We start from the raw sequence: 14,214 nt of genomic DNA, 5'->3' as shown, positions 1-14,214 counted from the left end.
TCTTATTCTCCTCTAATTTATTCTTCTGCTATACGCTCAGTGGTCACAATGGCTCCCCTCTATTTTCAGAATAAAACCTAAAATTTTTTCCATAGACTATAACAGCCACATAAAACATCATTGCCCTAGCTACCCAAGATTTTTATTTCTAATCCGGACTTTCTGTGTCCTGCTTTCAACTTTTTAAATCCACCATGTTCTAGCCTATCTCAGAGCCTCCCCGTAAGTATGCTGTTCCTCTGGCCTAAAATATTCTGTCATGTCACAAAACTGTAAATGAACTTATTCAGAGGATCAAATCCAAACACTTTTTCAGCAATTTGCCGTAAATAGAGTTTAAAGATGCATTTCCTCTAGTCTCAAAGGGATTTCTAGTTTTATAATCACATAGTTATCTAACACTGATGTGAAGAAAATTTTCAGATGTAATTAGCTATTTGTTGATTGTAAAATAAGATTCTCCTGAATTATTCTGGAAGGTATAATATAAGTAAGTCAGAGATATATAAGTTAGCAAACAACCTAAAGCTGAAGCAGATTCCAGAACATGGGCCAGCTGATACATAAGTTAGGCTTATAAGACTCTATACAGAGATCCAGCTAGTCAAGCTGCCTATACTTACAGCCTTCCAAATTCTAAGATAATATAGTTGTTTTAAGCTGCTTAAGTTGTAGCAGCAATGAAAAACTAACATCAAGGCTCTTCCTTGACCCCTTGTCTCACCCCAGACAAGGTTATGATCCTTGTTAAATGCTCCCATAGCATTCTGCACTTTTTCCGATGACAGGACATTCATCATAGTTATTACTTAATGTAGGCAGTCTAAGACCTCTAGACAATGATTTTGTGGATCTCTGCACTATACACACTATAATCCAGTATCTACACAATTAGTAACCATAAATGTTTGACCAAATAAATAAACGTTTGTTCAATTGTCTCCAAAATTCTCAGTCTTGAGATACCTTTTGTAAAGTGCTAAATTATAAAATACTTAAGGATCAACTTACTTTTAGTCACTATGGCAGTGACTAAAAAAGGGAGGAAAACAAGAAAATTGATGTATGAAATACATGTTCAGATCTATTTCCATAGTTACTTTCACTTTACAAACCCTCCCCCCACATACTACTTCTCCCTGCTCCATACCTAAAGCCTTTACAATATTATGGCCATCTACTAGAGACTAACAAAACATTGCCATATAGAGCTACCATTACTAACACTAGGTAACATTTTTAGGTATACTGGATTATAAAGCTATAAAACAATTTCTCTACTAATTTAAAAAATGCTTTAAAAAGCTGCAAAAGTAAATCAAATTTCACCAATCTAAGATATTACTATTTTATAATAAGAAGACTGAATGCATTAAACCTATCTGGTAAGAAAAGGAAAACATCAGTAAAAAGAATAATTTACTTACATCAATGGAAAAGCAAAAAATGGGAGTGTCATGACAAGTCTTGCTGTAAATTCTTCAGGTAGATACCACAAGTACACAATTAAGCATGTAAACAGATACAGAACTGAAGAATAGAGAATTAATCTTCCAACCCATAATTTTTGTAATCTCTGATTTTTTTCCCTAAATTCTTCCAATGCTTGAATTTCCTGTTAAAAAGAAAAATAACCCACCTTATTAAATCTCAAATTTCTGTAAAATTTAAAAGGTTAAAAAATGCTTTTTACAGATAATGGAAAAACAATTGTAGAATTATTTAAAAGTTAGTAAAAGTAATATCCTAATATTTTAAAACAGAACATGGAAAGAAAGATAAAATTTTATGCCTAATATTAAAAAAGAAACATTTTTAAAATAAAAATTAAATACTATTTGCTATCAAATTAGCAAAAATTAAAGGAATGAAACTGGCATCAGCTAATATTTATTGAATCAATCAAGTAATTTCTGCATATATATGGCCCTTCAAAACTCTAACAACTAACAAAAAGTAATCACTGGGAGCCAGTGCTTCATGCCTATATCCTAGCTATTCAGGAGGCTGAGATCTGAAGACCACAGTTCGAAGCCAGCACAAGCAGGAACATATTTGAAACTATTAAGTCCAATTAAGCACCAGAAAGGACAAAATGACAGAGCACTAGCAAAAAAACAAACAAAAAAACTCAAGGACAGTATCCAGACCAGAAATTCAAGCTCCAGGACCCACACACAAAAATTAAATAAGCCGGCTGTGGATGGCTCACGCCTGTATTCCGAGCTACTCAGGAGGCTGAGATCTGAGGATCACGCTTCAAAGCCAGCCCAGGCATTACAAAGCCCAGAGACTCTCATCTTTCATTAATCACTAAAAAACAGGAAGTGTGGCTCAAGGTTAGGGCAGCAGCCTTGCACTGAAGAGTTCAGGAACAGTGCCCAGGCCAGAGTTCAAGCCCCATGACCCAAAATAAATAAACTAATTAATTTTAAAATTAAATAAAAAATAAAACAAGCAATCTGTACTCCATCTCTTTCTATCTCTTGAACAGTTCCAATATTCTCAGGAAAATAATACATTATTTTAAAGTTCTCAGGTATATTCTATACCATCTCTAAATTCCTATATTACATCTATTCATCAAAATAACAATTACTAAAATATTAACACATAAAATGAATTCAAGTATGCCAAAACATACCTTATCTATACTTTCTAGAACTTCTACCGTTGAAGGTTTTGCCTATTATGGAAACAAATGAGACAGCATTTAAACTCATTGCTGCAAACTTAGAAATACTTTGATGTATATAATCATAAAAGAACATTTCAATTCAAAATCAGTTTTTACCAAATGTCAAACTATGCATCTTTTGTAACTGAAGATTTAATTACGAATAAAATGACATTTAAAACCTAAGCCTTCTTTCTTTTCTTTTCTTTTTTTTCCCATCACAGCACTTGAACTCACTTGAACTGTCCTGAACTGCTTGAGCCACAGCATCACTTCCAGCTTTTTCTGTGTATGTGGTACTGAGGAATAGAACCCAGGGTTTCCTTCATGTAGGCAATCACTCTAACACTAGGCCATGCTCCCAGCCTACATAAGCCTTTCTCTATTTGACTGCATGTTAGGATTTTACTACTGTTTTGACATTCTTTGTTTTCTATTTTGTGCCAGTACCAGAGCATGAACTCAGGGTATCTCTCACAGCTTGCTTGCTTATAGTGGGCACTGTACCATTTGAGCCATGCCTCCAGTCTGGCATTTTGTTTTTTAACTAGAGATGAAGTCTTGCAGACTTCTCTGCCCAGGCTGTGTTCAAACCTCAATCCTTCAAGTCTCAGCCTCTTGAGTAGCTAAGATACAGATGTGAGCATCAGTGACCAGGCTAACTTTTACCATTCTCAACCTCAAGAAAACATACTTTATAGGCAGAAACTAACTTGGCTCCAAGAATTTTTAAGACTACTTTAAAAAAAATTCACCTATATTCATGGACTAAGGATGGTCTAATTCAGTATTCTAAAAGTTCACCTAAAAGCTTGGAGGCCAAAATCAATAGGTTACCCTCATTCTGAATTCCTAAAAGTATGTATTTTTTTCTGAAGATCAGTCCTGGAGCTTGAACTCAGGGCCTGGACACAGTCTTTGAATTTTCTCAAGGCTAGTGCTCAGTCACTGGAGCCACAGCACCACTTCCAGCTTTTTCTGTGTACGTGGTACTGAGGAATTAAATCTGGGCTTTGTACATGCTGCTCAAGTACTCTACCACTATACAATACTCTGGGCCAGAAGATCAGATTTTTTTAAAAAATACATTAAAGAATATTTTATTATGGCATAGCTCACTTCCCAAAGGTATTTTATACCACCTATAACAAACATCAGCCAAAATGGCTCATACCTATGGTGACTATAGCTAATAATATATTGTATTTTATTAGTATTATTATTGCTTAGTCATGGAACTTGAACTCAAGGCCTGGGCACTACCCTTAAGCTTTTTCCACTCAAAGCTAACACTCTACCTCTTCAAGCCACAGACCAGGTTTTCTGATGGTTAATTGGGGATAAGAGACTTTCCTACCTAGGCTGGCTTCAAACGCAACCCTCAGATATCCGCATCCTGAGTAACTAGGATTACAGTCATCAGCACCGGGTGATATACTGTATTTTTCAAAACTGCTGAAGCTGGGCAGAGTGGCTCACATCTGAAATCTTAGCTACTCAGGAGGCTGCAATCTGAGGATCAAGGTTCAAAGTCAGCCTGGGCACAAAAGGACCTGAGACTCATCTCCAATTAACCTCTAAAAATGGGAAATGGGACTTGGCTCCAGGATAGGGCAGTAGCCTTGAGCAGAAGAGCTCAGGGACACCATCCAGGCCCAGGGGTAGGTTGAAAGCCTTGAGCTGAAGAGCTCAGGGACAGCACCCAGGCCGAGTTCAAAGCCCATGACCTACAAAAAGAAAAGAGAAAACTGCTGAGAGTGTGCACATTAGTGTGTTCTCACCATAAAAATGACAACCAAGTCCAGTGCTGGTGGCTCATGCCTGTAACCCTAGATACTCAGGAGGTTGAGATCTGAGGATCGTGGTTCAAAGCCAGCCTGGGCACGGAAGTCCATGAGACTCTTATCTCCAATTGCCACCAGAAAACTGGAAGTGGGGCTGTGGTTCAAGTAGCAGAGCACTAACCTTGAGCAAAAGTGTCCAAGGACAGTTCCAGGCCATGAGTTCAAGCCCCAGGACTGGCAAAACACACACAGACACACACACATACACGTGCGCATGCATGCATGCAGTTTCATCTGCTGATTTAAACGAATAAAGAAGGAAATCAATATAACACCAATCTAAAATATGGATTATTTGATTAACAGTCAAAATCTAAACTATGTACTAAGTAATACTAGATTTCATTATTATAGTAATAAGGAGTTAAGAGATAAGTCATTATCTCTTATTTTAGAGATTAAAAAATACAATAAAATTTAGGAATCAGGAGTTTGGCTTAGTGGTAGAGTGCTTGCCTAGCATGCACGAAAACCAGGGTTGGATTCCTCGGTACCACATACATAGAAAACAAAGTCTCTAAAAAAAAGAATACAATAAAATTTGTATTTGTCTAGTTTTGAACTTATCCTATATAATTACACTAATTTCTAATTCTGCTTAATATATAATTCCTAAAAGAATATTCAGTATGAATTCAGTAAACATCTGTGACAAGATCTAGTAAAAGGGTATAATCTGTTTAAAAAGTAAGTATGGGGGCCAGGAATTTGGCCTAGTGGTAGAGTACTTGCCTAGCATGCACGAAGGCCTGGGTTCAATTCCTCACTATCACATACATAGAAAAAGGCCAGAAGTGGTGCTGAGGCTCAAGTGGTAGAGCTCTAGCCTTGAGAAAGCCCAAGGACAGTGCTCAGGCCCTGAGCTCAAGCCCAGGACTGGCCAAAAATAAATAAATAAATAAGTGTAGAATTGGCAAGCACATGGTTAGATGTGTACAGTACTGTTTCTTGGCTCTCATCAGGACCACTTAAGTCTGTTAGGAGAGACAGGGATTTATTGAGCAGGAGTATACCATCACAACCAAAATCTTGGGACAGAGAGACTATAGTCTTGATTATGCTGTGGAGTTTACTGGAGCTAAAACTCAGTGAACAAAAAACTTTAATTAACAAAATTATATTTTTATTAAGACAGATAATTTTCTTTTCTTTTTTTTTTTTTTTTTGCCAGTCCTGGGCTTGAGCTCAGGGCCTGAGCACTGTCCTTGGACTTTCTCAAGGCTAGAGCTCTACCACGTGAGCCTCAGCACCACTTCTGGCTTTTTTCTATGTATGTGGTACCGAGGAATTGAACCCGGGTCTTCGTGCATGCTAGGCAAGCACTTTAACCACTAGGCCAAACTCCCGGCCCAAGACAGATAATTTTAAAAAGAAGTAAACTATTAAACTTTTTCTGAGCTTAGAAAGACTTGAGGTTAGTGGAATGAAGTCAATAAATATAGCTGAGTGATTTCTGCTTACAAAAAAAAAAAAAAGGCCAGGAGTTTGGCCAAGTGGTATAGTGCTTATCTAGCATCCATGAAGACAGGGTTCAATTCCTCAATACCGCATACACAGAAAGAGCTGGAAATGGTGCTATGGCTCAAGTGGTAAAGCTCTCGCTCTGAGAAAGCCCAAGGACAGTACTCAGGCCCTGAGCTCAAGCCCAGGACTGGCCAAAAAAAAAAAAGAAGTAAGTATGGCCAGCTCGGAGTAGCTTATACCAGTAATACTAGCTTCTTAAGAGGCTGAGATAAGAGGATCTCAGTTCCAAGCCAACTGGGGCAAAAAACGCAGATGGAGTCCTTCATATTCCATCTCCAATTAACTAGCAAAAAGCTGAGCTAGCAGTATGGCTTAAGTGATAGACGACCAGCTGTGAGCAATTAGAAACCAACCAAGAATATGAGGCCTTGAGTTCAAGCCACAGTAATTCCTAGAACACTCAAATTTTAATCATCTTTGAATGAAGTTTGAAATTTTGGTAGTATGAAAGAAAAAAATTAAAATAACCATTTATACACACATTAGACCATCAGTGGTTCATGCCTGTAATCCTAACTATTCAGGAGGCTAAGCTCTGAGGATCTTAGTTTGAAGCCAGACCAGGTAGAATTGTCCACAAGACTCTTAACTTCCAATTAGCCACAAAAAAAAAAAAAAAAGCCTGTGTAGTGGCTCACACCTGCGATCCTAGCTACTCACAAGGTTGAGATCTGAGGATCAAAGCCAACCTGAGCACAAAAGGACCTGAGACTCTTATCTCCAATAACCTCTAGAAAATGGGAAATGCAGCTGTGGCTTAGGGTAGGGTGGTAGCCTTGAGCTGAAGAGCTCAGGGACACCACCCAGACCTAGGGGTAGGGCAGTAGCCTTGAGCTGAAGAGCTGAGGGACAGTGACCAGCCCAACTTCAAGCCCCATGACCCACAAAAAAATAAAAAATGAAAGTACAGCTGTGGTTCAGGTGGTAGAGTGCCAGCCTTGAGCAAAAAAGATAAGGAACAACACATTCAGGCCCTGATCTCTCTCTCTCTCAAGTCTTCATACTGGCACGCGTGCGCTTGCACACACGCACACACACACACACACACACACACACACACGCAAAAAGACATACACACTACTACAAGTAGTACTAAACTAATATCCAAAGTAAAAAGTAATCTTGACAGAAAAGTGAAAAAAATTAAAGAGAAATTAATAGATATCAAACTACAATAATAACAAAAAAGGCTACACCATACAAAGGAGACTTTTACAAATAGCTTTATGTAATACATTTATGTTGGACTTAAGAACTACCAATAAAATAAGTATTCCTTACCCTCCAACGAGAAAATAATCCACCCATCTTTATTTGGAGAAACTTGGCACAAGGATATAAATCATCAGTTGTTCACAGGAAGCCACAGCTAGAAATAAAGTATGGGAAATTTTAAATTAACCAACCAGTATATCCATTATAAAATGCCTACACTGTATTCTATCTCAAAATACTCTAAAATATTTTCATTGGACTGTACTTACATGGCATTTGAATTAAGATAGCCACTGGGTGTTGCAAATCGTGGCGACTGGGGAACAGACAATAACAGACACCAGACAGTGGAATTAATGTTTGGGGAACCTGGGGCCTATGTCTTCTTCTGGCTTTAGGTGTCCTGGCTCCATAATGCCAAGTATTTATTGAGAAGGATACACAAGTGTGCACACAGAAAGAGTGAGGTCACGGCAACCTTGAAGTTACAGCAACAATCAAGTGATATATTCCAGGAACACTTACTTTAAGGAGCAGGAACAATTAGCACAGGCTTAAGTCTTTCACTAACTTCCCAAAAGGTTAGGTATGGGATTAGCCTACACCTAGGATAGGAATCTGAGGTCCTTCAAGTCAGGACTGAATGACAGACTTAGGAGACTCATTCTGAGTTTAGGCTTGTTAGATTTTGATTAACTCACATTAAGGGCAGAATTTTGGGTCCCTGTAATGCTAAGAGCAATTGCTCTTTCTCAGGCCACTCCCAGCTTTCTGGGAGTCAAGAGAATGGTGTTCCAATTCTCTCTGTTGGACCTCATGGTTTTACCTCAGGTTCCCCCAATTCTCCCTTCTTTATTATGATAGCATAATTTATTTCTGTCTGAGCTAGTATATGCAAGATGCTAGTGGACAAATATTGAAATAAGCAAGGAGCCAGCAGAGCAATTCTTACAATGGAAGCTATCAGGTCCAGAAGGGGCCAAAGCCAGGAAAGCCAATCTGGAAGGCCCCAGTTATTACTGGCTTTTAACTTGTCCAATTTTTTTTTTCTTTTTAGTTCAGTTCTCTTTGTTAGACCTCATTGCTCAGCATTCAGGTTCCTACAATTGGGAGAGTCCATCCACCTTTTTACAATTCTCTCTTCAATAGAAAGAATGAAATTTAAACAGTTTTACAAATGACAAACCTTTTCAAAGTATATAGGCAATTGAATGGTTTGGTCTTTTAAAGTTGTTTTTCTATGCATCCTTGTAACATAACTTTTACTACACTACTTTCACTATATATATATATATATACACATATACTTCAAACAATTTCTATCATTCAACTATCTCTCATCTACCCTAGTCATTTAGAATAAGGGGAGTTTCTATAATGCTCAGAATAACATCATCTTATAAGTAACCTTAGACCAACTGAATTCTAAATAGGAAAAAAAAAAAAGGCACAAGCCTCGATGATGGCTTTGAACACATCATTTAATAACTTTGAGTCTTTTTATTTTTGTAAATCGAGAGTTAATATCAGCCCTTTCTCACAGCATAGCCTTTAGTATCACTTATAAATAAGGAAGCTTAATAGAAAAGATATTTAATGATCTGCCCAATAGTACAGAAAAAAAAAAAATTAGCCTTGAGCCCTTCCACCTTCAGGTTCCTAATCCCTACAAACACTACTATGCTCAACACTCCAAATTTACATTTCTATCTGTCTGAAATTTTGTCTAAGTTTCTGTCACTAGTTGATCTTCATGTCAACTAGCTAATTGTGCATCATTTTATTTATGATTCTCAAATACTTTGTAGATTAAGCAATATTGTATTCTAAGTCAATTTATCAGTCAATACTACATCAATGTTTGTCTTTTTTACTTCAAATGGTAAGAGTATACTTTCAAATTAATCTATTTTTGCCAAGTTACAGGAATATACTTGGCATTTTGTGAGGCTTTCTTTTATATTCACACACTTGCTGAACACATTTTTAGCCATAAATATCATCATTAAATAATATCAGAAACAAGCAAGAACTACAATATTATTAGTATACTGGAATTAACATAAACAATATCTTAAAGAGTTTGTTTGAAATTAAAAAGCCTAGTTATAAAAATCTATAATCTAGTCTGAAACAGTACAGTTTATAAATATAATGTTTTGCTTTTGTTTGGGTGACACTAGAATTTGAACTCAATGTCTTATACTGGCTACATTAAAGTGCTATATCACTTGAGTCATACCTCCATTTTTGCTTTTGTTATCTTTCAAACAGGAAACTGCACTTTAAGGATTGGCTTCAGACCATGATTCTCCAATCTCTAATTCCCAAGTACCTGGGATTACAGAAATGAACTGCCATACCAGGCTTGTTCTTTGAGATCTCATTTTTTCCAGATTAGCTTGTAATGAACCACAATCTATACCTCCCAAGTAGCTGGGAATACTGGCATGAATATATATATATATATATACCAATATAGCAAACATTATAGGCCACGTTTCAGTTGGAAACTAAATATTATTAATCCAACATTAGCTCAGTATTCCAATTTCTAAAAGTTGTAGGATAACCAGGAACTCTAATGAACAAAAATATAAATTTCTGGCCATAATATTAAATAAATCTCAAAGCATTGTAAGATGCTAAAAATAATCAAGAAAGGTGTAGATTCAGATGAATCAATTAACTTGGTATTCTCAAAATGTATTATCCCACTACCTGGGATATTATGTATAGTATTTAGTAGAATATTCCATATACAAAGTATGCACATTTTCATGTGTAAGAAAATATGTATTTTTCCAAGTCAAGCTTTTAGCTATCACATCCAGAGACTGTAAATTTTTGTTTGTTTTGCTTTAACCTAGAATGGTCTCAATTCTAACTACTCCTAGGTCAGATCCTGAATACTAAAATTAAGGTTTAGGCCATGACTCCCAGCTTATCCTAACTAGCTTAAATTTTTAATATTTGAAATTAATCACCATATCATTTAGTAAACAGGTTCCTAAGGCACACTTGTTTTGTAAACTTTATCATTTGAATATGATCCTTCTAGACTATCAATAATGATTCCTAGAGAGGACTTTAGAAATATGCCAAGCCCCAAAGGCATTTAAGTAGCAGGAACAGACAAAGCATTTTAGTGTTTTTGTTTGATTTTGTGCTGTCATCGAAGACTGAATTCTAGTCCTATCATTCTAGCTAGGCTTTTTCACTAGAGGCTGAAGCACAGCTTGGTGAGCCTTATCTACTTCTGGCCTCCCACTGGTTAACTGTAGAAAAGAATCTGGTAGACTTTTCAGTCCACACTACCTTTGATTAGTTTTCAGATCTCAGCCTCCTGAGTAGCTAGTTTTACTAGTTTAGTTTGAAGGTTAAAAAAGTGACACATTTTCCAACTTAAAAGTCAGAAATTGAGGCTGTTTTATATCATTTAGGTGTGAATACTTAAAATATATAAACATACCTCTGATTCTCTCAGATACTTGGAAAACAGAATAAAATGAAAAGGGAGTTATAAACACAAGAGTCGGCATTATAAACACAAGAGTCAGTACCCCAAATTCTTTATTTGACTAAATTTCAATGCTTAAATCTACATTAAAGAAATGCTAAAACATTCACTTAAAATCATCAACTCCAGCTAGAACAACAACAGGTACTATAAGTCTGGAAATATAGCCTTTATTTAGCCACATTACTTTTTTATATGAGCATATGAAATACATGTATACTGCTGCAATTAACACTAATTGGCATGAATTATTTGCATGGACAATGTTTTGGTGAAAGAAAAACCTCCAAGTCCCCCAAAACAAGGAATTTGTCTTTAAAATTTGTCCTCTAAAACTTTAGAATGATGTCATTAAATGCCACTGATGCTTTCATATTCATAATCAAAGAGATACCCAACCTTCATTGTTGCAGTGATTTTGTTATCAAATACTATTTATTAAAGGAAGTGATTTACTATAATCCACATGAGTAGATAATTCAACAGACATAAAAGCACAACAAAATTAAATAAATGATTCTATAGCTTTAGTTTCACAGTTTTACTTTCAACCACTGGCTCCCCTTTCTATTTAAACATGTTAACAATTTTAATGGCCCATCACTTACTATGAAGCAGACAAATTACTTAACCTTTCTGTTATACAATTTCCTCAACATTTCTCTCTGAAGCATTGAATTCATTTGTCTTAGAGTAAGCAAGAGGCTCATCCTCAAGTGGCTTCCATGAACATGTACAGTCTCTTCCCACTCACAATGGGAACTACATGACCTTAAGAGCTGGGTACATTATAATGTGTTTTGTAATGAGCAATAATGTCCACCATATTACTTGAAGGCTACCCACTAAATGCTATTCACACTCAGATCTGAGCATCAGAAATTAAATGCACTGATTGCTCATGTCCATAATACTAGCTACTCAAGAGACTGAGATCTAAGGATCACATTTAGAAGCCAGCCTGGGCAGGAAAGTCTATGATACACTTAGCACCAAAAAAGGCCAGGAATGGTCCTGTGGCTCAAGTAATAGAGTACTAGCATTGAGCAAAGAAGTCGAAAGACCGCATTCAGGTCCTGAGTTCAAGTATCAGGACCAGCACAAGAAAGAAAAAAGCACTGAAGTTGGACACCCGGGCTCATGCTTATAATCCTAGCTACTGAGGAGGCTGAAATCTGAGGATCAAGGTTCAAAACCAGCCCAGGCATAAAAGAACCTGAGGACTCTTATCTCCAATGAACCTCTAGAAGACAGGAATTGGGGCTTGGCTCCAGAGTATGGCCGTAGCCTTAGCTGAAGAGCTCAGGGACAACGCCCAAGCCCAGGGGTAGGGTGGTAGCCTTGAGCTGAAGAGCTCAGGGACGGTGCCCTGGCCGAGAAGCAAGCCCCATGACCCACAAAAAAACACATTACTTACATTGACCTGAATTCAAAACATAACTCAACCACAAATTCACTACATGATCTTGGCCAAATTAAACTTTCTAAGCAGCAGTCTGTAAAAAGTGGCAAAACTACCTACATTTCAGATAACTATTGTTTGGATTCAATGTAATTATCACTTGGCACAGTGTCCAACAGACAATACATCCGTAATAAATTGTAACCATTATTGGTCTACCATCAGAAAACCCATGTAGTAGTTAAATAAGCCTATTTCTTTAACTTCTTGTAAAAGACCTACACTGCAATTTAAATTTTTAAATGATAGTTCATGTTTTTACAGATACTTCATCACTTTCATTTACTCTAGCATGAAAAAATACAGCAAAATATTCTGCAGATAGTTCCATTAAAATAAACCTGTAGGGGTCAAGAATATGGCCTAGTGGTAGAGTGCCTGCCTAGCACACATGAAGCACTGAGTTTGATTCCTCAGTACACAGAAAAAGCCAGAAGTGGAGCTGTGGCTCAAGTGGTAGAGAAAGCCCAAGGACAGTGCCCAGACCCTGGGTTCAAAGCCTAGGACTGGCAAAATAATAATAATAAATAATAGGGGTTGGGAGTTTGGCCTAGTGGTAGAGTGCATGCCTAGCATGCACAAAGACCTGGGTTCGATTCCTTGGTACCACATACATAGCAAAAAGCCAAAAGTGCTGCTGAGGCTCAAGTGGCAGAGCTCTAGCCTTGAGAAAATCCAGGGACAGTGCTCAGGCCCTGAGCCCAAGCCCAGGACTGGTTAAAAATAAATAAATAAAATAATAATAAACTTAAAAAATAAACCTGTAGTGTTCAGAGAACAAGGAAACATTTATTTTATGTTTATCAGGTCCCAAACTTATATGAATCATCCTTAACAGCACCTTCAAAATATCATCACTGTTCAATTTATAATTAAAAGCAATTTCTTCTATAACTCTAGCACTCAATGTCCTTAGTTGAAAAGGTAATTCAGAAATACCACAATCAGGGGCCTGGGAGTATGGCCTAGTGGTAAGAGTACTCGCTTATCAAACACGAACCCAAGTTCAATTCTTCAATACCTCACACCCAGAAAAAAAGCCAGAAGTGGTGCTGTGGTTCAAGTGGTAAAGCACTAGCCTTGAGAATGCTGAGGGACAGTCAGCTGAGTTCAGGCCCCAGGACTGGCAAAAAAAAAAAAAAGAGAGATAATCACAAGCCACATTTGTTGCCCCACAATAAAAGCACATTTCTAAAGGCGTGATAATGAAGTGTTTATTTTCATAGTCAATGTTCAACTGAAACAAATACCACCCAAAAATGACTGTTTCTATTTCATATAGACTTTCTATATTTCATATAGAAATCCTTCATCTTTTGGGTATCCATCTAACTTCTTTCCTTTCTTACATTCTTTGAAGTTAACATATAAATATGACATAAATCCATGAAGAGCATCACCATCAACAGTGAACAAGGGAATTTAAAATTTCTAAGTTTAAATGTATCATTCTTGTATTACCTGGTTCTAAGAAAATACTATGGGCATTACTGAGAACTAAGGATTAGCCTTCCTTGCCAGTCTGAACACGTGCCTGATCAATTGTGTCTATAATGCGATCCAGGCCACAGAAAAAGGTCAAAACAGTAGACGAAGGCCTACCAACTGGAAGCCAGGAGGGAAGTGTGGAACGTGGAAAACTCGGTGAGTCACACACGGGTCTTGCTCGGGACTGTTTGGATCACAATTAGCAAAACTGCAAGTTCACCAATCCCAGTGCCTCCTCGGTCGGTTCGCACATCCAGGATGAAGGCAAATGCAGTTGAGATTTGCTTTCCTCCTGCTGAGCCTAGGACCCAGCGCCCCTTTCCCCTCCGCCCGCACGCTGCCCAGTCTCCTTACAAATAAGGACAATGGGCGCAGAGTAGCCTCTCCAGGTAGCCCGGAACCCTGGCCCACACGCGGGCCGAGCAGAATGACACTGACAGTTTTCGGTGCCCCTCCCGCCCTCCTCACGCGGGCATCACAGGAC

General features: G+C 37.5%; 1 protein-coding gene across 7 annotated transcripts in view; it reads right to left on the bottom strand.

Moving 5' to 3' along the window:
• Nucleotides 1–14,214, bottom strand: part of Lnpk (lunapark, ER junction formation factor) — a 58,365-nt gene that overhangs the window by 43,334 nt on the left and 817 nt on the right. For 4 of the 7 annotated variants that reach the window (XM_090342597.1, XM_090342595.1, XM_090342593.1 and 1 more), the window contains exons 2-4: nucleotides 7,327–7,414; nucleotides 2,645–2,686; nucleotides 1,428–1,615 (exon numbers count right to left, since the gene is read on the bottom strand). In XM_090342597.1, coding sequence (XP_090198723.1) covers nucleotides 1,428–1,615; nucleotides 2,645–2,686; nucleotides 7,327–7,353 — 257 coding nt within the window. In that variant the 5' untranslated portion in view covers nucleotides 7,354–7,414. Of the gene's footprint in view, nucleotides 1–1,427; nucleotides 1,616–2,644; nucleotides 2,687–4,642; nucleotides 4,759–7,326; nucleotides 7,415–14,214 lie in introns of all 7 variants that reach the window. The other 3 variants (XM_090342591.1, XM_090342592.1, XM_090342596.1) reach the window with 1 other exon arrangement.

Source organism: Megascapheus bottae, chromosome 12, assembly GCF_031878675.1.
Source record: "Megascapheus bottae isolate mThoBot1 chromosome 12, mThoBot2.hap1, whole genome shotgun sequence".
In the NCBI taxonomy this organism is placed as follows: Eukaryota; Metazoa; Chordata; class Mammalia; order Rodentia; family Geomyidae; genus Megascapheus; species Megascapheus bottae.
Note: the sequence above shows the minus strand (reverse complement) of the source record. Positions and strands in the feature narration are given on the sequence as shown.